The following is a 27,287-nucleotide window of genomic DNA, read 5'->3' on the forward strand; positions in this document are numbered from 1 at the left end:
TTTTACTAGGTTATGCTAGTGCCCTAGCTCTACCTGGAGACGTTTCACCTTATTTCAGCTATCTAGACACACTAGACTGGACTACTGTAACATGCTCTGTATAGAGATGCCCTTAGGAATAGTTCAGATGCTACAGCTGGTTCAGAATGCAGCTGCCTTCATGGGGGGGGGGGTAAGCAGAGGTTGGATGGCCATCAGTCTTGGATGCTTTAGTTGAGATTCCTGCATTGCAGGGGGTTGGGCTGGATGCCCCTGGAACTCCTTCCAACTCTATGATTCTATGATGTGGGTCAGGCACATTTGACACCTATATTATGCCAACTGCATTGTGCGTCTGTTTTTAAGTAGCTGTTTCACCTTAAGTGTGTAAACATTTGAGAAATAGTTGCTGTGGGTTAAACCACAGAGCCTAGGACTTGCCAATCAGAAGGTCGGCGGTTTGAATCCCCGCAACGGGGTGAGCTCCCGTTTCTCGGTCCCTGTTCCTGCCAACCTAGCAGTTCGAAAGCACGTCAAAGTGCAAGTAGATAAATAGGTACCGCTCCGGCGGGAAGGTAAACAGCGTTTTCGTGTGCTGCTCTGGTTCGCCAGAAGCAGCTTAGTCATGCTGGCCACATGACCCAGAAGCTGTACGCCGGCTCCCTCGGCCAATAAAGTGAGATGAGCATCGCAACCCCAGAGTCGGCCACGACTGGACCTAAAGGTCAGGGGGTCCCTTTACATTTTAACCTTTTAAAATGGGTACAGTTGCATACCCCCCCCAACAGTCCATAATGCATACTGATGTGTGAGCTTGAAAATATACAACTCAATTTTCCTGTAACAATTTTAGATATTCAGGCCGACAGATAAGTAACACAGAAACACCCGCCCACCACTGTGCTGAGACCTGGAGACTCTGAAGTTTTCAGTCACACAAATCTTGGTACAGACTTCCTGCAAAAAGGAATTAGCCTTTGCAGAGGTCTGGCTTCGAGAATGCACTCTTGAGTAGCATGACTGCTTCTAGCACTGCTGAGTTAAAGGCTGTTTTAAAACGTTTTTTATTATGATGATAACATTGTACATTGCACAATAGATCCAGCTTTAGAAAAGACAACTGCCCTGTGTTAAGGTGAAGCCTACTGAATTACTGCCTGCTGTTCAGTTCTGTGATATCACCAACGTTGCTCTTTGATAGTTTTGGTGGGCTCTCTGTCCCAGCCATTCTGAGTCTGGATCCCACAAACCACACTGGATGCCACAAAGTATTACAGTGCTTGTAGAATAGCAACACCAATTTATTATAAGTCCATTTCGTTCTCCTGTACATGTACAATTCTAGCATGTTGCAATAATATCAGGTTTTCATTCATGTTGGGCATCAGATTAAAGCATCTCCCACATTCCAGATATATGGAGCTGATGGCCAGAACCTCAAGCAAACATAATTTTGGCTTCACAGAGAAACTTTGATCCCTACCAGCTGACTTGTCATTTTATTATTATTATTATTATTTCAACTGTGTTTTCAGTTGGGATCCATTAGCCCCTGAATGCTAGCATGGCTAGTTCAGGGAGAGATTTTATACCTACAGGGCAAATATTTAGGCCTCCCGTGGTGATGTGATTTTTAGTGGTGGAGTCCTATTACAAGTTCTTGACAGTTACTGCATTAAAAAAAATAATAGCAGCCCTGCAGTGGCCTATTAGATTACTTTTGATCAGCATAATCCAGCGAGGGAGGCTGAAGGGAGCAAAATCAATGGATGCTCAAGCTTTTATCTTCCACTTGTACTTTAAAAAAAGAGGAAGAACTTTTGTGTAGTGTATCAAATGAAGGATGCATAGGGTATGAATGGTTGGCTCTGATATTAGGGGTATGTGGATTTGGAGGGCGATGGCGAGGAGAATCGTCCTTTTGATATGCCTCATTTGTCATTAATAATTTATGGCAGCTGCAGTGGTTGATTTTATTAACTCTCCTCTCCTATGTTTGTGATGTATAATTCACAGCTTTCAAAATATTTTGAGGGTCTTGCTATGTGCCACAAATGCAATATATGCACCGTCTAATGTGCAGGAAGATTAGAGACGTGAGCTGTTGTTGAGGCCACAGCTCTGATTTAAAGATGAAGCTGAGATAATATGACCATTGTCAAGGGATGGCTAACCTGTGCCGCTGCAGATGTTGTTGAACTTCATCAGGCCCAGCTAGCATGACCTTATGGTCAAGGATAATGGGAGCTGCAGTCCATGTGGAGGGGCACAAGATTCTTAAGGTTGCCTTAAATCCTCAATTTTGAAATTGGATTAAGGCTGCAATCCTGCTACCCACTTTGTATGTGTAGATCAGCCTTTCCCAACCTGGTGCCCTTCAGATGTCGTTGGACTACAACTCCCATCAACCCTGAGCACTGTCTGTACTGATGGGGGGTGATAGGAGTTATAGTCCTGCTGCATCTAGAGGGTACTCAGTTGTGAAAAGCTGGTACCAATTTTTGCTTCTCGTCTGTACCGTGAACTTTCTGCTATCTTTCTCTTCTGCAGACCACCCAAAATGTTAATCTATCCCTTCCTAGAACTATGAATCACCTCCTCACCTTCTCTGCCACTTTTCTTCCTCTGCTGCTATTATCTATATTTCTTGATGGCATAAGTGCAAGAGGATGTGTCACCATCCTTCACGCTAGTTAACACTGCTAGATAGCAAAATTGTCACTGCTTGCTGCCTCTTGCTGTTGTTGTTTTTCTGGTCAATGATGATTGCTATCATAGCATCTTGTTAAGTATGATTATTGAGCCATGATTATAACTACAAATTAGAGGCCCTCTGATTTAGGAATCAGGATATTTCACCATAATCTCCTATGCATTAGGAGAGAAAAGAAGTGCCATCACACTGTATTAGAGAATAGTGAATATGTCAGGTAATGGCATCACTAATTGCACAGTAACTACATCATGTATTACTATTACTAATACCATTGCTATTACTATTATTTAATCCCATCCTTTCTCTGCAAAACAAAGTGGTAAAGCAGTACAATTAAAAATAAAAGCATATTTAAAACAATGAGAAACAATTAAAGACTTCTAAAAGCATGTAAGACAGTCACATACCCACACAGTTAATAATTCCAAGGTTGCCAGGAACAGTATATTTAAAACAGGAATGTTTTTAAATTCTTCCTGAAAAGTAATAATAAGTGAGTCAGCCACACATCATCAGGGAGGACACTGCAAATATGGAACTGCCACCAAGAAGGCCATGCCAACACCATGGCTAATGAAGTAATATGAGAACTGCTTCCTCCTTAAACCAGTGTCTCCTGACTCTAACCATGGTGCGATTCCTGTAATTGGGTACAGTCACCGGAGGGGGCGGGGCAATGTGATATATGAGAGCTGATAACTGCTTAATGTTTGGTTGACTTTAATTCTGCCTTGTAGCTGCATCTTCAAACTTCCTTGGCAGCCAGACAAGAGAGTATTCCTATCTCAGAGGTCTAGCATGAATATGGTTCCTGGTTTAGTCCTTGGTGTATCTCCAATTAAAGGGGTCTTGGGTAGCAGTGCTGTTGAATGTATATGCTTGAGATCTTGAAGAGCCATTGCTGTTCAGGGTAGAAAATACCAGAGCTGAAAAGCAGGAATGGAGGGTTTGAATGCTGGCAAGTGGAGAGAAACCCAAGCAATTTAGGGAATTAGTTTTTGGTCTGGAAACTTACCTGGGCTTGTTCATTTCTCAGATACAGTTTTATGCCACGTCAAGCATATACCTTTTCTTAGAAAGATGTAGTATTGGTCTTTGCGGGTGGAGGGGGGCATAGAAGCTCATGACTAGACTGTTGCTTGAAACTATGCCGCTTCTTGAGATAGCAAGAAACTTGAAACTCTTTTGAAAAGAAAAAGAAATCACAGCTGCTTTTTAAAATGAAAATTCTTCCTCCTAAATATCACCAAATCAGCTCAAAATTCAAATTGGTGGAACCAGATTCAGCTCAGTACAAGGCAATCCCGGATGAACTTAATGCATGGGTAGACTTGGCATAAGGTACCATTTGTTGAACATGCCTCCATGTTTAAGATGTTTAAAGGCTATCTGGAATTTTGGAATATACTCAGCTGTGCTTTGTTCGTTTTTTAAAAGTAGTTGTGCATATGTGTCTAGAAGCAATTTTAATCATCTGAAGCTGTACTGAAAAAAAACATTGTGGCTTGAAACAAAGTATTCGAATCAGAGCCAGGAATGAATAAAGATATAGCCAAAGCAAAGGGAACACTTTTGGGTCTCTTAGAGCAACAGCAGAGAAAGAAAGTGACTTATTACTTCCCCCCAATAAACAGCACCAAAATAACGCTTGAAACTCTGAAAAATAATTCTGCACAGATTGTAGTATCTTTTGATTTTCTACAGTTTTATCATTCTGGGAAGAAGGCCTGTGGAGACAACACATCAACCTGTAGGTATTTGAATGCATCATTGACAGATGAAGCCTTGGAGGGACAGGAATTTATTGGTAATATTTGCAGCAAAATCAGCTTCTCTGTATGGTACCATTTGGCACAGAACACATACACGTGTGTGTGTGTGTGTGCGCGCGCGCATGTAGCTGATGTCTTTAAAGAAACATGAGCATTTTTCAGGAAGCTTAGCTTCAGTATTTGCTTGCTGTATTTTATTAGATGTGGCCCGAGTGAGGAAAATGCAGATTCAGTGCAGAAGTGTTCAAGTGCATTATTACACTACAGACGTAACATATCTTGTTTTATGAAAACACTTCAGACAAATATTTTTTGTAAGTGACCTGCCTGCTACTCTTGCTTTCTATTATTTAAAACATTTGGAAGCAGTAACCTTTTGCCAGGGAGTGACTTGTTCCTGGAAAGAATACAAAATTTACTATCTGCTTATCCTGGTCTTTGGGCTTGCGTTCCATTTTTTTTCTTTCAATTACTTGTGCCTCTAGACCATAAATAGAATTATTTTAAAGAGCTCAGGGCTCCATCTGACAACCTGTTTATTCAGCATTCAAACTGAAAGCTCTGGCGTGTGTTTGAATCGCTCCCGCAAAATACTGACATTCCTGAGGATTAGCCCCATTGCACTGTAAAATATCCTCCCACAAATCTAGGCTAGAGCACAAAAAACAATGTGTTTATCCATTTCGGTCATGATAAATGGACAGGTGCTCATCCACAAACACTCTGACACATTGTTCTGACTGACAGCCCAGTTAAGTGCTTCCAGTGCATAGAACCTTCAACACTGCAGAGATGACTACCTCATGTCAATTGGCAGAGCTCCCTCTGGTGGATTATGTAAAGTTAAACCTTCAATTTCACCCTGTAGTCCGGTCGTAAGAAAAGATTGGAAAGCAGAGAAGATAATTTTAGGAAATCTGTGTTAAGATGGAGATAACCGTACAATGACTTGACCAGACCTGTGCCATTAATTGGCAGAATAGGATTATTTTTTTATTTTATTTTTAAACTCAGCCTGGATTGCTTTTTCATGTAATTAATAAATTTCATGCAGAGAAATTGAAGGAATTAGACAGGGAAGGGTTGGGTAAAAGAACAGTGAATTGACAGCTAAGGGGGAAAATGTTTTTGACATGATTAGGACAGGATCAAATTTCATTTGAGAATGAAATGTGTTATTAGGAAATGATAAGGACATATACTCTCCCACCTAGATGCTATTTATGTCCCAGCAGTGTGGGAATTCCTCCTCAGTGCAGTTTGTTTTAGTTAGTCAAGAGGCATAAGAAGAATAGATACATTGCATAGTGGATAATGTTGTAGGAATATGATAATCAAAGCACTGCAAAAATCTAAGAGAGATTTGCGACTGAAAAGCAGTTAAAGATAGGAGTGTGGATCTTACAAAATGTAATCTGTTTGCCTTCTGGTGCCATAGTTATTCCCCACCCTCTCTAGAAATAGTGTAGCTTTGCTACACTGACACATCTGTTGGGAAATGGATGTGTTGTTGTTTTTTAAAAAATAATACCTTAAAACTACATTTTGTCAAGTACACTGGAATTCCCCAAAGTATCTCAGTAAAGGTTGCAAACAGCAAAAAATGCTTTGCCAGCTAAGCCACTTAAACGCAATGGCTTGCTTTTCACATTTGCTTTTCACACTTCTGAATGGCACATGCATAAACTGGTACATTCTTAAGTCATTGTGCTCCTTTGTTGTGTTAAAACAACAGGCCATGGTTGCAATCCAGCACACAGTCAATTATGCCTAGCCCTATTGACATGAGAGGAAGTTGTATGCATAACTATACCCTTTATTTGCAGGCTAAAGTTGTGGTTGTAAATAAGCGTCCTGTGTCTCTAATTACCCTCTTTGTTTCCATTGCATGGGGATGGGTGGGGGCTTCCTCCTCATTGGCCTGCAATGTCTAAGCCACTTTGCCAACCACTCTTTATCTTACCTACTATCCAAGAAGCCAGTTAGTTGTGTGAGATGGCTTCCTAGGGCACAGCCTTGGACTGGACCTGCAAGAGAGCCTTTTTCATCTGGGCTGTTCCTAAGAGTCTCACCCATGTCCTACTGCCTAGTTTCACACACAGAGCAGGCCAACTCTGCATGGTATTGAACAACTTCTACATCCTTCTACTCTACATCCATTCCTATAAGCATTGTCCCAAAAAAAATCCTACTTATTTTCTCCATAAGAAAGCAACCATCAAATTAAGGGAGTGGCGCCCTAGCACTTATGCCATCCTTGAAGGTGACAGGTTGGCCATTTGTAGCAGCTTTTCCTTTTTAGTTCCTGGCCCAGGAAGCTGATGCAAACTGGTGAAATACGGTCAGGCTAGCTGCCATTTTGAGTGCAAATCCAATTGAGGTGTCCAGTACTATGTCTAGTTGAGCACTGTTAGATCAGTTTCCTTGCTCAAAATTAGTTCAGAATCTGTTCTCTTTCATTTAGGACAATAGAGCATTTACCCAGATAACCAACTCAGTTCACCCCCCCCCCCATTAGTATGTGCTCTGCAGATGTGCACAAATAATTAGTTTGGGTACAGTTAATTATCACTGGGCAAAAAGACATATGCCGAAGCATTAGATCTGAAATGGCCATTACTACCACTGCTAATAATGCTGCAATCCTTGGAATTGCTACTCATTCCCACCAATAAGCCCAGTTGCATTGTCCCCAGCTGTGGACGAGAGCAATCTATCTAATTTCCTGGAACAAAATATGGCAAGCAGGGGATGTGCTAACTCTTAAATTTCAGTGTCCCTATTACTCCAAGTTTCTAACAGCTGATTGGGTATTGTGAGGAGCAATCTGTCTCTAAATGCTAATGGGCCCATGCTTGTGATATAAAATGCAGGTATGGCTTTTTTGGAATATATAAAATACAACAACCTGGGATGTTCAGAAATCTTCATACCACCACACAAAGAATGATTTGTAATCCATTATATAGTGCATTCATTAGTACAATGTTCTATGTGAAACCATATTTTCTTATTATTTTGCTGAGAAACCATTTCAGGATTCCTGTACAGGTGTTGCTCTGGTTCATTTGACATCTTGAGTTTTAATAAGAGATCATAGGGAATGAAAGATTATGCACAATGCTGACAAGTTGTTTGCTTCTACTGTGCAATTTCCTGGGAAGCAAATTAAATGTTTGTTTTAAAATGTAAAAGGCACTGTATCTTTTTTATTGTTGCTGTTGTTCTATTCATTGTTGTCAATTAGGTGTGATGAACAGTCCAAAGAGAAAATAATTTAATCATCATCAATCTAGCTTGGGCTACTGCTTTTGTTGATACTTCCTTCATGGAGAAGTTGAAATACAGAATTGGAAATACAGCTTTGTGGTAATTGCTGTCACATTGACTGGGAACTATTATTTTTGCCCAACAGTAGAAGTGGCTGAAATAAGACCAAGTTAGAGAGCTGGAAATTGAGAGGCTGAAATTTTAGTCCTATTATCTTATTATTTGCTTGTAAGACTGTGTTGACAATGGAAAGCAGGGCCTGGCTGTGCTACTGGTGTCATCCCAGGTAGTGGGTGGTGCTGTGGTTTAAACCACTGAGCCTCTTGGGCTTGCTGGTCAGAAGGAGGTTTGAATCCACGTGATGGGGTGAGCTCCCGTTGCTCTGTCCCAGCTTCAGCCAACCTAGCAGTTTGAAAGGAAACCAGTGCAAGTAGATAAATAGGTACCACTGTGGTACCTATTTCTGTACGCTCTGGCTTCCGTCATGGTGTTTTTTGCACCAGAAGCGGTTTAGTCATGCTGGCCACATGACTCAGAAAGCTGTCTGTGGACAAACACCAGCTCCCTTGGCCTGAAGTGAGATGAGCAGCGCACCCCATAGTCACCTTTGACTGGACTTAACCATCCAGGGATCCTTAACCTTTACAGGTGTCATCTCTAACATCTGTGTACATCTGTGTATCTAGCATGTGCATCTTCAGTTGAGTGCTTAGGTGTTCATGCAGTCATCTGTTCTGGACACACAGACACTAACTGGGCAGGACAAGGAGCCCTGCTGTCCATGTGGTAGTCCATATGCAAGGTGCATGTGGATGCATCTTTCTTTACAAAACACAAACCTAAGAAGCTGGCATACAGATCTTGGAAACCTAAGCATAACTGACTGCAACCCTACTACTAGGTAATAAATGTATAGGAGACAGTTACAAGGCAGCCTAGGTCAATGGTGGCTACTGTTGCCTCCAATAGCTCTTATAATATCTTAAAATCAAAGCTTAAAACCAAACCCTGAGGTCTCTTAAGAAGTCCCCACCTGAGTTTCTTGCCTGATCCTACCTTGCCCATCTGTACAAGAGCTTCTGCCTGGTGAGTGCCAGTAGGTCATATTTTCCACCCTGTATTTAAAGCTTAATTTTGTCTTGCTTCTTTCCCATACTCTGTGCATTAGTATAGAGACAACTGAAACCATAAGTCATTCCCTCCAGCTATTTCCTTCTTATTGCTGCCTGCACTTTAGCAGGTTTCCGTAGTACAACCTTAGTTTCCTGTGCATCAATGAAGCTGCTACCCCCAGTACCAGGTGTTCCGTTGTCCTTTGTAATATTGTCTCCCTTCCCCTCAGGAGCTCTCTCAGGTTTGTGAGTCTCTGTAGCTTCCACAGCCACCTTGGTGTATTCTGAGATCTGCGACTGCTGTCCTTGCACCTCTGGGCCAGAATCAGTATCCAAGGTGAGAGATTGGAATCAATCTTACAGCTCCAGTGACACAACATGGCTTCTGTGTGTCACCTTCCTCCAGGGGTTCATCTCCTGCAATGGACAATCTTCCTTCTCCACTCTGCCCTGTCAAGAAGTTCCTCATGTTGCCTAGTACCTTGAAGTGTAGATAGGCTTCCTGAGAAGAGACAAACCAGGGGCTTAAGGGGATCTCCCCCTCCCCACATCCACACAAATCAGCAACCCACTATAAGCCCTAATTTTGGTGGGGTAACCCATGAGATTACTATCATGTGGAGGGGGGGGAGTACTGCTCCACCATCATTTCCCCTGCTGGGCACCCCGTCCTTCACAGTCCACACATTTGGGAGATGGTGTGGTCTGCTCTAAAAACACTGTGACCCTGAATTTCCCTTGCCCTGTAGAAAACCAATTGCAATTTTGATTACTGCAATGAGCTGGGTAGTGATGAGAGCCTCCCACCTGGAAACACCTACCACCCATATACAAGAACAAGACATTACAAGGCATCGCAATTCGTCCCCCTGGCTCACTTTAATTGATTATTCAGTAAACACTGTTTTCTTCTTTACCTGTCTATTCATAAGAACATATAGAACCTTTCTGGATCAAACCAAAGATCCACCAACATCCTGTTTTCAATGCTTTCAGTAAACCCACAGGTAAGGCATTAAGGTCATCCCTAGCTGTTTACCTCCTCAGCAACTTATACTGAGAAAAATAGTGCTTTCAAATATAGAGTGTCCACTGAACTGTCATTGATAGACCTATTAGCTATAAAAGCATGTGGCAATAGCAGTGAATTTCATAACTGTATGATATGTTGTATGGAGAAATGCTTCTTGATCTGTACCGGACAGTACTTTTATGTACTGTCCATCAATAAAATTGAGTGACCTGGAGTTCTACTTTCGCCAGAGAGAAGAAAATGCACCTGTGTCCACTTTTTGCAAATAATGCATAATGTTATAAGGGTCTGTCATTTCCCTGTCATTTTTTTTTCTAACTAAGAAGTTCTGAATATTTTACCATTTCCTTTCCTTTCAGAGAAATTGCTCAAATACCTTGATAATTACCCTTTTCTGAATCTCTTTCTCTTATTTTAACTCTACAATGTCCTTACTAAGATGTAGATACCAAAGATATACACAATATTCCAAATACAGCCATACCATAGATTTGTGTGCTGTGTTTTTACTTTTCTAATAATTTCAGACACCAGATAACCACAACCGACTACCTCCAGATGGGTGACTCCTCAGACTAACAACCATTGCTCTTCCACATGTAGCTTACAGCAGGGATTGCAGTTGATTCTCCACAATATTTTGGATATTGCACCTTTTGTCTATCAGTGATGCAGCTTCCATGCGTCAGGGAAGTCTAGTTTACCTGTGTGGCCATTTGAAGCTCACTCTCAATATAATCTTTGCAGTTGGTGCCATGTTATCATCTGATTAATTTTCTTAATCAGCATTTTAATTAGCATGAAAACGCTTTTCTAGCTATAATTCTTTTTTAAAAAAATAAGTGAATGAAACTGTGTTTATAGTGCTATAACACCTTTTAATGTTTAAAATGATTCCTCCCCCAAAATAACCCCCTGTTTTTTCATTACTATTTTAGTGCTGCTATTTTGTAGAAAGCTGGTCTGCCTATGTGCTAAGGAAAGATGGAAGACAGACAGGAAAAATACAGGGCAATGTCATGGTACCAGGGCATCATGTGGCTGCTGTTTAAAAATTGAGCAAATGAAGCATGGAAATTCCACACTAAATGCTTAAACTGTATCCATATGAGGGAGCTATGTTGCAAATAAGTCATTCAGATCCAAGAGTTAGATAATGTTGCTGTAAATTGTTTTGGAGATTCTGAGCTTACATCAGAAGTTGAGTTAGCTGATGGTACTTCTGATTTTTTCCCCCTTTTACATTATTGATATTCGTTCATGTTATTATTGTGTTTGTACTTAAGCATATTATAATGTAATTGTCATGGCCTTTGGCTATTATAGTAAGCTTATTGAATGCAGTGATCCAATTTTTCCTGTGTGTGAGATTGACGCATAGGGTGCCTCACACCATTTTTTTCATTCACCATATTCTTTGTTATTTCACTGCTTGTCATCCACCCCAGTGAGTGCAGCTTGACATAAAATTTCCTGGGTGTGGTTCTTTTCCTCCATTCAATCTGACACCACCACTAACCAGTTAATTTAGAGGATCAAAATGCAGAAATGTACAAGATCCATAATAATAAAAACAAACTAAGAATGGCTGTGAACTGGATTCGGCTGAATACTGAACTGAATCGGGAAGATCTGAGGCTTGTCGAAATCAGGTTGAGACAGCCTCAAATTGTTCCTGGTTGGGTCAATCTACCTGAGGTAATCCAGGGCTGTCAAAAGGCAGGGTGGTGGGTGGCAGGGGGAGGAGAAGGAGAGGCAGCCAGCCTCTGAACAGAGCAGTGTGTTGCTGTTTGCAAGAGGGCTTTATCTACAGATGGAAGAGAAACAAAAGAAACCTGATCTTGCCAGTGTTAGCCGACTTTGAATGCCAACATCTGAATCACCCCCTGAATGTGCATGAGAAATTTGTGGTGAAAATGGTCACGGTGAAATGTGAAGCAAATCAGAGGTCAAAGTGACTTGGAGACTTCTTTCCTAATCTACTCTGTCATGTAAACACTCAAGAACCCACTCAGTTTTTTGAAGGATGGTTTATTTCATTTTATATCATATGCTGCAAAAATTAACTGAGCTCAACAATCTTGGTTCTCAAAAGCCTTTTCAGCACTGGAAGAGAAAAGAGAAATGGGTGTTTTAAAAATCTCTTGAATATCATATTTTTCTCACATTGTCAGCTAGCAAAATGTCAGCTGAAAGTAAAGTCTAAATGTGAAATCAAGGCTTTCAGACTCTCTGTATCTGATTTCAGTCACATGCTCTCTTAGTGTGCCAGCACATCATTTTGTGTAAATGGACAAGGGTCTGGTCTGTACTCAAACTGAAGGCTGCCAAGAATAAACAGATGCTGTAGGATGCAGACATGTTTTTTTTCACTCTGACTCAGTGTGATATCAATGCCTGGCATGATACTAGTAGGCACCAATATATTTATAGATCCAATATATTTATTTCCAGTGCAGAGTTTGGTGTGATCCTCTTTGCACGTATGGAGCTCCTGCACATGTAAAAGCTTCTTTATTGACTACAGTGTCCAGGATAGCTCCATCCTGTATAATGGGGGTGCACACTGGGGTCCCTAAATTACTGAGCTACTGGATCCACATGAATGACTGGTCAGTCTGGTGCAGTGCTTGGAGTGGGATGCTGGGAAAACCAAGGTTCAAATCTCCACTGCCATGAAGTTCACTAGATGCCTCAGCCTAACATTCTTCACGGAAAAAGGCTTTTTGTAAGGATAAAGTGGAGATAACCACGTACAGCACCTTGAGGTCTTTCAAGTCAATAATAAATAGCAATTAAATGATTGTGTGCCATGAACTGGGAATATAGCCCCTGCTAACTCAAGTCACATGTAACTGACATAAACTTTACATAATTATCATCAACACTAGAGGTGCCAAACTGTTTTGGTACATAACCCCCCCCCCAAAAAAAAAGTATCCTAGAAATATTTTATGAGTGTACTACCATTAAAATAGATGGGATTCATGTTTATTGTGAGGCTTTGATTCTATGGAGACAAGAAACAAAGAACAAATATGCATGTGTGTGGATTAAAAAATAAAACCAAGCAAACAGTGGCATGTAATGTGGTCTTAGTTGATTGAAAAAGAACATAATACTCATCCTCAATAGATAGGATTTATAGGAATTTGGTTAATGGGATTTCCTCCTGCAGATGGAATTGTATCTTGCTGCTGTGCCTTCTACAAAATATTACCATATGTACTGCTTTCAGTAGTGAGATCACTGAGTGAGTGAATGAATGAATAAGAATTGATTGGATTATAGGTACAAAAACCATTTAAATTCTGACTCTGTTGGCCAGTGTTATCTCAAGTGAGGAAAGGCAGTCCACATTATCGGCTCCATTGGTTAGAGTATTGTCAAAGTTAAAAGAAAAGATCTTCAAAAGTATTTTTGCTGAGTACCTGCTTTATCAAATGCCCTTAAATGTTAGAAAAAGTTATATGTTTAGCTCTTCTTTTGTACTATTTAGCAGTTTGAAGTGGTACATTCTGATATAGGTGTGGTGGTACCTACCCTTTGGAATTCCCTCCCCTTGAATATTAGATGGACTGCTGTCTTTTCAGCACCTATTGAATATCTTCCTCTTCCAGCAATCCTTTCCCAATCTGTATCTGTATTGGAAATGTTTTTAAGTTGTTTTATTGTTTTATCATTTTCACACTGCCCTGAACTCCTTTGGAAATAAAGGTAATATATAAAATCATACACACACACACAGAGAGAGAGAGAGAGAGAGAGAGAGTCCCATAACAAACTGAAAATTTATCGATCATTTTCTGATAAAATTTCTGAGATAGTTTCCCACACACACACACACTCCTAGAAAAAGGTGACTGCAGAATTCTCTCTGAATAATGTCTGCTATGTTTTCATAGCAGTGTGAGGAGACAATGTATTATTTAGCAGTACTGAAGATAAAGGTATATGGGTTAGACCTAGGAATGAGTTAAGTTTTGTCCTATGGTAAATGAAACATGAGGTGAAACTGTATTTGATTAGACCTCAGAACTCTGCGAAGGTTATATTGTATGAAGGCCTGAATGCTAGCAGAAGCCGTGGTTACGGTTGCTAAGGAAGGAAACACCTTTGGCAGCTAGTAGTACTGAAAGTGAATGTCCCTGGTATTTATACTTATCAGGGGCATTAGAAAGGTTTAATCTGATTGGTGTTCTGAGAATCGCTTTTAAAACCCCTATTGATCCTTGAAATAAAGGTCAGTAGAAGGGGGAACTGCAAGGTGGCCAGAGGCAGTGGTCAGTAAAGACTAGAAAACTAGAAGAAGTTATTTTAAGAGCCTTTTGGAGCTGGGGTCATGGAGAGAAGGGCCTGAGGACGGAAGACAGAAAGTTAAAGAAAACAGGAAGAGATAGGCAACAGAAAGCATAGTGTTCAAAAGCACAAGGCTGAGACAGAGAAGAAGACCCAGGCCTGAAGAACATCTAGAAGAGGAAGAACCAGAAGACAGCAGCTAGTAATAAAGAATTCCAGAAGAGATGGAAAGTGTTTTGTTGTTTAGTCATTTAGTCGTGTCCGACTCTTCGTGACCCCATGAACCAGAGCACGCCAGGCACTTCTGTCTTCCACTGCCTCCCACAGTTTGGCCAAACTCATGCTGGTAGCTTCAAGAACAATGTCCAACCACCTCGTCCTCTGTCGTCCCCTTCTCCTTGTGCCCTCCATCTTTCCCAACATCAGGGTCTTGTCCAGGGAGTCTTCTCTTCTCATGAGGTGGCCAAAGTATTGGAGCCTCAGCTTCACGATCTGTCCTTCCAGTGAGCACTCAGGGCTGATTGCCCTAAGAATGGAGAGGTTTGATCTTCTTGCAGTCCATGGGACTCTCAAGAGTCTCCTCCAGCACCATAATTCAAAAGCATCAATTCTTCGGTGATCAGCCTTCTTTATGGTCCAGCTCTCACTTCCATACATCAGTTACAGATAGGTAGCCGTGTTGGTCTGCCATAGTCAAAACAAAAAAATTCCTTCCAGTAGCACCTTAAAGACCAACTAAGTTAGTTCTTGGTATGAGCTTTCGTGTGCAAGCACACTTCTTCAGATACCTTCTGTATCTGAAGAAGTGTGCTTGCACACGAAAGCTCATACCAAGAACTAACTTAGTTGGTCTTTAAGGTGCTACTGGAAGGAATTTTTTTGTTTTTCCATACATCACTACTGGGAAAACCATAGCTTTAACTATATGGACCTTTGTTGGCAAGGTGATGTCTCTGATCTCTATTAAATAAATCAGTTTCCATTACTGTATCTCCAAACATAGGATGCTGTGATTTATTCTAACTGTGGCTGGTTAACATGTGGTTGGTTTGAGCATGTTTTGTCTTAACTAATCACATTTAGACTAAACCACAGTTTCTTGAATGTAATAGGAAACTGTGAAGCTTTCAATCTTTTCCTCTTGTGTCTAAAAGAGGGAAGAAAGAAACAAGCAAATCTAAGGATTGAACTCATAATAATGTTTGTTGCATCTAAGCTAGGCTATTTTAGAACTACTTCTCTAAAGAATCAACCTGGTTTTTTCCAAATTAATTTTAGAATTTTTCACCAATTTTAAGAATTTTGAGAGTAATTTCAAGTTTGGCTTTTTAAAAATGCTCTCAATAAATTTATCATCTGAATTTCATTAGCCCATACTAGCCAAATTTGTTTTAATGTTCAACGGTAATCTAATTTCACTTCTATTTTATTTATAACCATTATTTATGATCAAGAAAAGTTTTTCCATGCAAGGATAGAAGACTAAATAAATCAAATTTTTATTTATAATCAGCATGCCGAATGAAGCATCAGCTATAAATAAATTATACACTGCCTGTGTGTGTGTGTGGCTATTACAATGGTGCGTTTCCCAACAACTGTCTAAAAGTCTAGAGCAAGAAAATTCTAGCTTTAGATGTCCTGGTTTCAATAGCCAGATAAGCACATGCTCCAGAGGAAAAAGAAGCTCACCTTTCGGGAGGTGCAGTAGTTCACTGGTGGAGCACAGACTTTGATGAATCTTAGATGAATATGCATAATGACCGCTCCCCGCTTAAAACGGGGGGCGCCCTTTGCGTGGACGCGCGCAGCCCCTAGATCTGGAGCGGCTCCAACAGCATAGGCTTGGTTTGCCTTCCCTCAGGTGGGATACCTGGAGGCCTCCGCCTACCTCAGTCAGTTGTCCAATCCCACCTGGGGGAAGCATTGCCAAGGAGACCAGGCCAGGTAGGGGAGGGATTACCTGCCCACACAATAGAGGGAGGATCTTACCTGGGAATCCTCACTTGGCTCCAGAGCTTCTCCCACCCTACCCACCCTCAGTTAATGTCTTATTTGCAGGTTAACTTTTCTTCACAGGTTTTGCAGGTTAACTTTTCTTCGCAGGTATGCGGGCGCTGCTACATTAAGGTCGCTGTTAAAGGGCCGGAAAGGAATTTCCCTGCATTGGCAGGTTTCGCCTTTCCCGTAGCAAAATGTCACAACTTTGGCGGTATCAGGCCTTGGGCGGAATCTTTTAGTCCATCTTCCTCTTTGCGGCGGCGATACCAGGGTCCCCCTTTAAAGGGGTTTCTGAAGGGAGGCTTTGACCGTACGCCGAAAGGTCGTCATTGCTCTCCCCTGCGGCGGCGGCGTAACGGGGGCGGCTATCTCTGCTTGAACATATGTTCTCCAGAGCCGGCCCATCCCCCCCCCACACTGGATAACCCTGATGCTCCTTAGGTCCCCGGCTGGGGACTGGGGAGGGAGAACGCCCAATGCCTGAGCCAAGGTCTACCCACATTTGAAATTTAATAAAGTTGTGGCCAATTTAATCCCATAGCACGTTGTCATGAGTCGTTATTCCACATGACGGGGGGACCGCGCGGGATCTGGGGACTCCGCCTGTCCACGCAAAGTTTGAGGGTCAATCTCTAGGAACAGCAGTTAAAATACAAACACACCCAGAAAGAAAATTTGGAGAAGAGTCCTTGCCCAAGAGCTTGGGAAACCATTGCCACTCACAAGAGTTGCAAGAAAACAGTTCAGAACATAAGAGTAGCCTGCTGGGTCAGGCCAATGGCCCATCTGGCATCCTGTTCTCACAGTGGCCAACCAGATGCCAAATGGGAAACCTGCAAGCAGAATTCAAGCATAGAAGCTCTCTTCCCTCTTGTGGTTGCCAGCAACTGGTATTCAGAAGCATTATCGCCTTCAACTGTGGTGGCAGAAGAGAATCATCATGGTTGGCAGTCATCAATAACCCTCCATGAATTTGTGTAATGCTCTTTTAAAGCCATCTCAGTTGGTGGCCATTTCTGTCTCCAGTGTTTAACTATGTGTTGATCCAGTAGCTTCATGCAACTTTCATATAAGGGACGGAAGGGGAGAGCTCTTGGTAAATTTTTATTGTTATATCATAGTTTAGAATGCACCATATGAACAATGTTTTTAAAAGCTCTACCGTGAGCTTCACTTATAGAAAAAAAACCCCTAAGCATAATTTAATATAGTGCAGAAAGTAAGTTCATTTATAATCTTAATAAAGATATCTGTGTAATAAATAGGAAATGAATTAGTAATTCTTCTTTTGGTGGTGCAGGTGCTCACAGCCCCACTTTCCTTCCTATTCCTGGTTACCCATATGCTTCCTGTACTTCATACCACTTCTCTCCAGAAAATTAAAACTAACATATTTATTGTTTCATTGATTGTTTGTTTATTCATTCATTCATTTTATTGTTTTATCATTATTTATTGTATTAAATTTGTATACCGCCCTTCATCTGAAGATCATAGGGTGGTTCACAACATAAAAATACAAAATGAGAACACAAAATACATCATAAAACAAAAGCAAAAACAAACCATCAGGCCCCCCCATGCTATTTTATTTATTAAATTACTCATCTGTTGAATGGGCTACAGTAAATATAGCCCCCCACCACAGTCAAAGAATTCCCAAGTCACTAGTGCCTGTGAGTTATAAGTTACAACCTTTATGAAATAACATCAATTCTTTGTTACTGTCTGGATGTTTTAACAATTGAAATGCAGATACCAAGAAAATATTTTTTATGTATTCTAAATTTATGGGGCCTTCAAAGTCAGTCTTCCTTTTATTGTCTCTTTTCAGTTCAGAAATGACTTGAACCGACAACAAAAAAGGAGCTGACAGCAGTTTTTTTTTAGATAGCCACTTTATAGCTACACACTTTGCAACTATATGATAGGGCAACCTATGTTGCCTTGAATACAAAATTAGCTTGTTGATATGTGCAGCTACAGACTGAGGAGCAGATGCAGTAAGTCTAATTCTAACTTATTTACATAAAATCTCTAAAAGGACATGTTATTCCATGGTGCCATATCTATAGCATCTAATAAATTTTCCATCTTGTTCCATTAAGCCAATCTTATTGTCTCTGGTAATTTGATTTTTAAGAGGAAAATGACATCATTGCTCACCCAGAAAGCAGCTGATTGCCAAGATACAGATTTTAGGCTGCAGAGTTGTGCTAATCTTACGTGGGGAAGTGGAATGAATGGGAGGGGGGCATTTTCACCTCCAGATTACCATGCTTCATGCTTTCCCTTGTAAAATTCACATGGGACTAATTCTCCTCACTGGAACAAAGTTGTCTGAGAATATTAAGCACTCCTACAAAGCACCCCTCTGCTTCACTAGATATCATGACTCATTTGGGTGTAGTATCCCTGATCTCTGACAAGTAAAGATATACAGGCCAAACCAGCCTGTAGTGAAGCAGGTTCTGTGGTGGTTTGACACTGGTGCATTGTTTGCTGAATGGTGAACAACTGTGTGGCTGAGTGGAGGGACTCTTAATGAAAATCTGAATTGTGATGGCAAAAGAACTCATGTAGAGGACTGAGTAAGGGAATCAGAAAATTTTATGAAAAGGAATTGGGTTTCCCAGCCACTTCTACATATGTAATATTTAATTTCTATTATTATTTATTTAGTTTTCATCAAAGCTTTATTAGACTTCAAGCTGCAATAGATTTGTCTTCCAAGAAACTGTTCTAATCTCAAACCTTTCCTGAAGCCGTAGGCTTGAAAAATAAGCGAGGATTAATTTGGTTTACATAATTTAACTACTCTATTATAAACTTAAAAATGGAAAGTGTAATGCTGGTGGTCAACAAAAGAGGTTTAAAGACTGTCTCAAGGCAAATTTTAAAAAATGTAGTATAAACACCAACAATTGGGAAACACTTGCCTGTGAGCGCTCCAATTGGAAAACAGCCTTTACCAAAGGTGTCATGGGCTTTGAAGACTCTTGAACTCAGGACGTACTAAGAGGAAGGCACACTTGGCAAATCCACACCGTGATCAACTCCCGCCAGGAAACCAATGTCCCCACTGTGGAAGGACGTGTAAATCCAGAATTAATCCAGTCACTTACGGACTCATTGTTAAAACTGTGTTTATGGAAGACAATCTTACTTGGCTACGAGTGATCACCAAACAAGAAGACGACATAATTGGCTTTAAACAGACGGTATAGACACTGAGTTGTGATAATATGGCTGCTTTGGGCTATTTAAAATGGACTTGCAATCCTATACATGTTTCCTCAGAAGTAACCCCCATTAAGTTCACTAAGACTTGAAAGCAATATAGTGCTACTGTACTCATGTCCCGCTTGTGGGCTTGCCATACATATCTGGTTGGCCACTTGTATGCTAAATTATATGGGGTTTTGGTCTGATCTAGCAAGGTCTTATGTACTTAAAGGTGCACCGAATTCTAACCTACATCAATGCCTTTGTAAATGGGAACATTTTGCGGGTCAATGTGGGTTAAGAACAGGCTGGAACATGGTTGTCATGCACAGTTTGCACCATGTGGACAATTGTGTGAAAAGCCGTTGAAGTTCAGTATTTGTTATGTGAACTTGCATTGTGAGTTAGGGGTGTGTGCTTTGGTATTCTTCCAGCAATCTGACTGGATTTATTCATTCTACCAATCAGATTTGTAGCAGGGAATCTTGGGTATAAGGGGGAAAGTGATGTATTTACTTCAACATTATGTACCTTCTAGATATCTACTGCACTTTCTACAAGATTAAAAAAAAAAGTTGTGTGTTTGTCTACCCATATTCTTCATGTCAGCTATTAATAAAGGAAACTAGCTGTTTCTTTAAAAATTCATGTGGCTATTAATATTCTTTAGGCAGTACTTACTGATGGTGTAGTTGAAGGGGGGCGTTGTTTTAAATTAGCCTCACTAACCTGTCACTCACCAGATATTTTAGCTGTGTCTGGTATCATTTGAGAGATAAGATGCTACTAACAGAACCACAAAAACTACTTCCCTTTTCAAGTGCATAAATAACAGTTAGGGGCAAGCAATCACCTGAAGGTATAGAAAATCTATTAGGTTTGAATTGAGTGCTCTTGTCTCATTAGAGAGCTATTCATTAGGATTCACAGATATGAATGCAATTTTGCTTTGGATATCGTGTTGATAATGAAGTATGAGTAAGGACATGAATAATGTGCCCCGATACAGTATTTCAGGACTCTTTCCCAAGGAAAGTTTGAATGAAGTGATGGTGTGATTTGATAGGAATTAGTAAGTATTTAACTAAAGTACAAATAACAGAAGACGACTGGGGGGGGGGGGAGAGAAGGGGGAGAAATGCCATTCCTTCCTCCCCGGAAAAGCATTCTGGTTTAAGAAAAGCTGCAAGCTTTAATAATCAGTGAAAGAGAGAACACGAATGCCAGGATTTGGAAGAGATTTGCAGATGCACTGCTCTCTGAGGCAGAAAGAAGGCTCATTAAATGCAGGATGCTGCTGTGTCTCATTGTGTGTTTGCACTAAGGTATAGGTTTGCCAGGCTGACGTATCAGATAAAGTCAGAGTGGTTACCACACCAGCAGTGTAGCAGCTGCATAATAAATGATGGAGAGAATCATGTTAGGCATGCCCACCTAACCTAACTTGAATCATGCGAAAGGGGAGCTATTGGAATTCAAATAGACTTTCTAGTTCCCAGCAGTCGGCAGCAATAGAATGCTTTCAGGAAGATGACAGATGCAGGGGAAAGATGCTGTTTTGCACTATCTTGATTTGTTACCGCAGCCAACTTATTGGCATGATGGAGTGACGAGAAAAGCAGCTGGCATGGAAGGTAGGATGATCAAAGCCTTTGCATTGTCGTGAATGTCATTAGAAACTGACCATGACAAAGCATATGTTAGAATGAGCCTCTGTTGATAATGGCAGAGGATTTGTTGCTCAGGTCTTGAAACTCTCTGAAAACAGTGTTGCTTCTGCAAAATGGATTTTTGAATTGCATTTCTGCTTGCGTTACGTCTTTTGTGCTTGCTTCTCACCTCAGGGAGCCACTTGCCTGAAAGATATTGTTATGAAAGGGTAAGGTTAGAGAACAAAGTGTTTTCGAAGTCTGGGGAAGCCCAGGTAAGGGGAAAGAAGCAACCCAGAAGCCTCAAAACGTTTCATATGGTTTAGTTGCATGGTCTTTGACTTCGAAATGCTGGCATATACATAGAGCTTGAGGAAATGAAGCTGCATATTTTGAACATTCTGAAATAGCAAATAGTATTGCAGATTCTGTTTTTGTAGTTTGCTTTGCCAACAGGGTTTCATCCTCCCCTTTTTAGTTCTTGCTGTGTGCTCACTTGTGTATTATTATTATAAAGAGGAAATTCATGTATATCTCCTGCAGGGTCTTTCAACAACTCTAGCATCTGTTTCAGCTACTGAACTGTATTCACGTTTTGCCAACTTGATGTCTGCCCAGCTGGGTCTATCATTTCTCGCATGATTACTGTTCTTAATTTCTCTGTATCAGCTTGTTTCAGATATAATTTTGAAAACTGCTAATGAGAAATGACGGCAAATGTGAAATCATTTGAAATGGAATATATGGGTGTTTTTCATTGTTGTTTTTTAACACAGAGGATATTCCAAATAAATTATCTTCCAGTCTGTAATGTTCATTATTCAGTTGCTGGATTGTTGTTTTGTTAGTATAGGTGAGCAATAAGCCAAAGTTTCAGGTGACTTTGTTAGAAAGTTTTGAGTTTATGTGAAAAAACAGTCTCTTAGCTCCATGTATCATTTCCCTTCACCCCCTTCCCTCATTCCTGGTGAGCAATATTATAGCAACATGCATGATTCATCCTGATCACCTGTGCAAGGTTGAGTCTTGCTGTTTATACCTTATTGGAAAAGAATGATTAATTAATTGCCAGTTTCCTGCTTTGTGGAAATAATGTTTGCTCACATTAAAAAGTAAGCTTATTAAAAAGTGAGCTGAAATAAACTCTGTACCAATAAGAATACCTAAGTTACATAAAATGTATATGTGAGTTTGTTAGACATTTGCAATCTGATATCTCATCAGCTAACACCTCGGTACTTTCATTTAAATATCTTATCATATCTGTATGTTTGTGCTAACGTCACGTTCAGTGATTGGCTGCAAACATGACTAATGTTTTAAGTGGCATCTGAATATACTTTTGTATAGATAAAGGGAGCAGCTTGATATTAAAGTGGTGTTATTCTAAAACCAGGCAAAAATTAGTAACTTGGTATTTGCCAGGTACAAATTATTACGACAAACTTGGTATTAGCCATTTTGAGCATTTCAGCTTATTTCCTTGAATTTAAAAAAGTTTAAAGTGCACAGAAAAAATATAAAGGTTGTTAATTTTCAGTATACAAACTTGTTCAGCGATTGAACTAATAATATCCTAATAAAATTCAAATGCTCTCTAGGCAGGCTTGGATAGCTCTAAGGATGCAGCAGGTGTATTCTCTTTTCTTGCACCTATTTTCCAAATTCATAGCATTTTCTTTCAAGTTGCTAAAGTGCATGCTTTGATTTTGCTTTTGTAAAGATAATAGAAGGCTGTCGCCATCTAATTGAAAATAGTGATTTTATAGTTTGCTTACATTTTGTCAAGAAGTGTGTGAACTTTGGACTGCATTAAGACAACACTAGGTGGCGCTAGCAGTTGATTATATACAAAATACAGAATCAAAGGCTTGGGTTAAGCTGCCTAATGTGCAAGCTGATTTCTATAAAAATAATGGTAATAATTTTTCAAAAACCCTGTCAGGCTTGAAGTCAAACCTTCAAGTCATGAAATGCTAAAGTTGCTGGAGTTTGAAGGAAATAGACTTCAGCTAGTCCAGACACTGGCCTGCTTAATGAGTGCCATGCGAGGTAATGCTGCAAACATGGGCACAGGTAGAGGGATTAGAGCAAGCAAATGGGAATGAAGGCATAAAATAAGCAGCTTTTTATTCGAGTATACAATTTATCTCATTTGTATCCTCTGTTGTTTCAAGGAGCAATAATGTATCCCTCCCTATTTTCAAAATATTGGATTACATAAATATTTTGGACTTTCTCTGAAATATTTTGTTGAAATGAAAAACTTAGATTAAATGAATGATTTGGGGGGGGGGGGATGATTACTGGCATTTTATAATGCACAAGGAAAAGTAGGCCAGAACTGCATGCAAAGTTAACATCCATTTGGTTTTTCCAGTACTTTTGGCAGTAAAATGGTAACATGGAGAATCGTTTAGCTGATCCTGTGCACATTTATGTGAAAATGAGTGCCAATGGGATTTACTCCCAAAGAAGTATGCAAGAGATTTAGCTTTAATAGGAATGGAAAGGGAGAGACAGGAGATCATCTATAGTCTCCCTGCGTTTCACAACATTTGGAGAATGTTGATAAATCTAGAGGCCTGGTTGGTAGTCTAGTACTACCCTGGCTCCAAACCTTGAGAAAAATAACATCCATGTAGAATCACTAGTTGAAAATAGGTTGGGTTTTATGTTGCCTTTGAATTGGGCTTGTATTGTCTCTGGATTCATTAACACACAACTGGCCAGTCATAATTTTTACTGCTCTTTATTAACCAACCTGTAGAGTCCCAGCAAAAAGAGCTGTAGAATTCCAACAGAAGGAGGAAGAGCAGAGCAAGGAAGAAGTACAAACACAGCTAAGCCTCTGTGACAGGAGGGAAAGTAATAGGGTGCATGAAAACTGCAAAGGCAAGGTAGCTGAACAAATAAAGTCCAATTATAACGATTAGATACTATTTATTATTCCGTATTATTTGTAGAATGGTAGTGCCTATACTGATAATTTTATTATGTCCCTATTTTTATAGTGCTACAACTCTGAAGAATTATTGAATATCTAGGTTTATCTGATTTAAGTGGCAAGGTAATATAGATTTAAAAAATGCAAAAGCTGGTAAGCATCCAAAATGAATCCTAAACAAAGGAAATGCTATTGCAAGATGCTGACAAAATGAGGATTTTGTTTTTTAAAACAATAGCTCAGCAAGTTTCAGCCTGTGGTTGTTAAGGCCTTCCTCATGGTCAACATGAAAAAGAAGTCTTCAAAGATCTCTTCTTACTGTATCACTTGTTTGCACTAACTGGCAACATTATACGATTAATGTATACAATTGACTGATATCTGCAGGCTTGCCACAATGGGAGTTTGAAATGTCTCAGGACACCAGGTTGAGGAAGGCTGCTGAATACAAAGAGCAGATTTTTTTTTTTAAACAGAATTCTTAACTTTGCTAAGGAAATTCAGTCCCAGACCCAGAACTGAAACTCTCTTAGCCCTTCTCTGGGCACGGTTATCCTTTCTCTCAGCAATGGATTTACTTTGAAGAAGTTGGTAATGATGGAAGACCATCTTGTATCTATCATCCCACCCACTTCTTAAGGTTTGGTTAGGGAACTGTGGAAAATGTATTTCTTGAGCTTAAACTGTTTCTGAAGATCAAGAATGTTGGGGCTGTATTGGGGCAAACGAAGTTAGACCATTGGTCCACTGAGCTTGGTATTTTCAACACTTAACCTGCAATGGCTGCTCATAGTTTCAAACTGGATGTTTCCAACCCTACCAGACATCTGAAGGCAGCCCTGTTTAGGGAAGCTTTTAATATTTGATGAATTATTGTATTTTAATATTTTGCTGGAAGCCGCCCAGAGCAGCTGGGGAAACTCAGCCAGATGGGTAGGGTATAAATAATAAATTACTACTACTACTACTACTACTACTACTACTACTACCTGGAGATGCCAGGGATTGAACCGGAGACCTTTAGCATGCTAAGCATGAGTTCTACCACTGAGCTATGGTGCTCCCCTAAAACTGACACTCCCTCTTCCCCTTAAGCAGAGGGGATGCTGCAGCAAGAGTTTGTGAGTGACTGATGTTCTTAAATGTACTTTTTAACACGTGTCAGTGATTAAGAGTAGAGGGACAAATGCAAGTGGTCAAGCACAGGTAGAGGAATTAGAAAAGAGACCTTAGGAGACAGGAAGCAAAACTGTGAACACAAAAGCTATAACTGCAAGGAGCACTGAACCCAGTTGTTTTTTGTCCTGTTTCTGATTTAAAAGGTAAAGGTAAAGGGACCCCTGACCATTAGGTCCAGTCGTGGCCGACTCTGGGGTTGCGGCGCACATCTTGCTTTATTGGCCGAGGGAGCCAGCGTACAGCTTCCGGCGCATGTGGCCAGCATGACTAAGCCGCTTCTGGCGAACCAGAGCAGCGCACGGAAATGCTGTTTACCTTCCCGCCAGAACAGTACCTATTTATCTCCTTGCACTTTGACGTGCTTTCGAACTGCTAGGTTGGCAGGAGCAGGGACCAAGCAACGGGAGCTCACCCCGTCACGGGGATTTGAACCGCTGACTTTCTGATCAGCAAGTCCTAGGCTCTGTGGTTTAACCCACAGCAGCACCCGTGTCCCTGTTTCTGATTTAGAAGTGGGGAAATTGGTTTTTGGGGAGAAAAGGGAAAAACAGAGAAATCATATGTCATTTTTCATGATATATTAGCAGTTAATATATTAAAAGAGGCTCGTAGGAGGATATTCCACAGTTTGAGAACCACTACCCTACATTAACACCTGACAGAAGTTAATGTGCCCTAATGATTGTATGGAACCAGATTTAGATGCAATGGTGGGCTCTTCTTGTCTACTCTTTCTTTGCTGCTCCGGTTGCATAGAAGAAATCTGGGTTTTGTTTGACAGGACAACGAGCCAAAGTATGTGTGAAAACATGACAAGCTGGGTAGAAATGATGGGCTACTTTGAAAAGTATACTGCTTACTCCCTGAAGGAGCACAATTATATTTGTCAGTTAACATTTACTGAGATGCATGCTAGCTCGTGTGAAGAATTTTCTCTTTTTTTTACAATAAAACCTATTTTAATTAGCTCATTTGAGTCCCTCTGTCTTAATGAGAAATCATTGAGGAGGGAAAATCATTTGAGAGAGGCAATTATGGACGAAACAGAGTTTGTGAAAGCCTTTTGAATGAGGGAGAGAGAGACTAACATCCAGTAAAAATGCTGAGAGAATAAACTGACCAGATTCTGAAAGACTCAAATGAATCGTACTGGGAATCCAAAAGAGGATGACCAAAAATGACTTGAGCCTTGAAATCAAAATGTAGTGCCACAGAAGTGAAAGTATCCTGATTCACATTACTGAGACTTCAGTCATTAATATTTTACATAACATCTGACTTTTCTTTACCCTCATAGTGTTGCAAACACTGTTCTTGATGTCTGAATTACTAGGATATTAAAATCCTGTTACTGTACTATTGTTGGGCAGTACAGTATAAGCAAACAAGTACGAGTCAGTTCCAAAGTTACTGTTAGGGTAATAATCTTCAAACCTCGGACATCTGAGATAGTTATTTCAAGCTTTTGAGCACCTGTACTTGCCATTATCAGCTGTATTAAGATACTCTTTAGAAGCACCTCCAGCTGTGTGAAAAGAATCGCTTTTCCATGAGTTGATCTACATGAGTTGATCTTCGGCCAAGGCACAGTTTGACCCCCCTCCTTTGGTAATCCTCATAGAACTCTAGCCCAATGATTGCCATTAATTTGTTTCTGATTTGATTTTAAAATGAATTGATTTTAGAATGCTGTGTTACTTTTATTGTTGTTGGCCGCTCTGAGCCTGGCTTCGGCTGGGGAGGGCAGGATATAAATAAAAATTTATTATGATTATGATTATTATTAGGGGTTGCATCTGAATAGCACACAAGCCCTGTTTAGGTATCATCAGTGCTTTTTTTTCTGGGTGTACTCAAGGGTTTGCAGTACCAGCACCATTATTCTAGAAGAAAATACTGGGTATTATAAATAGGGACCATGCTCAATAGCCCACCTCCCACGTTATAAATGCCAAGTAGCATCTACACAGACAACATGAACATTTTCAAGGAGTGAGCCTTTGCATGGGCTGTACATGCAAAGGCTTCTGTGTGTCCTGGATTCCATTGGTAGATTGGGTTCCAGATTGTATCAAAGCCTTTTTATGTAACATGTATGTGCAAAA

At 40.3% G+C, this 27,287-nt stretch overlaps 1 protein-coding gene across 9 annotated transcripts in view; it reads left to right on the top strand.

Annotated features, from left to right (window-relative positions):
- The window catches only part of DMD (dystrophin), a 1,019,805-nt gene that overhangs the window by 64,918 nt on the left and 927,600 nt on the right, over nt 1-27,287 (top strand). For 5 of the 9 annotated variants that reach the window (XM_081003448.1, XM_081003442.1, XM_081003451.1 and 2 more), the window contains exon 1: nt 20,933-21,041. The exons of 2 other annotated variants lie outside the window; for them this stretch is intronic. In XM_081003448.1, the coding sequence (XP_080859574.1) occupies nt 20,945-21,041 (97 nt within the window). In that variant the 5' untranslated portion in view covers nt 20,933-20,944. Of the gene's footprint in view, nt 1-20,932; nt 21,042-27,287 lie in introns of those variants that run through there. 2 more of the 9 variants (XM_081003447.1, XM_081003452.1) reach the window with 2 other exon arrangements.

The sequence above is a fragment of the Podarcis pityusensis genome (assembly GCF_964106645.2).
Source record: "Podarcis pityusensis genome assembly, chromosome: 4".
Classification (NCBI taxonomy): Eukaryota; Metazoa; Chordata; class Lepidosauria; order Squamata; family Lacertidae; genus Podarcis; species Podarcis pityusensis.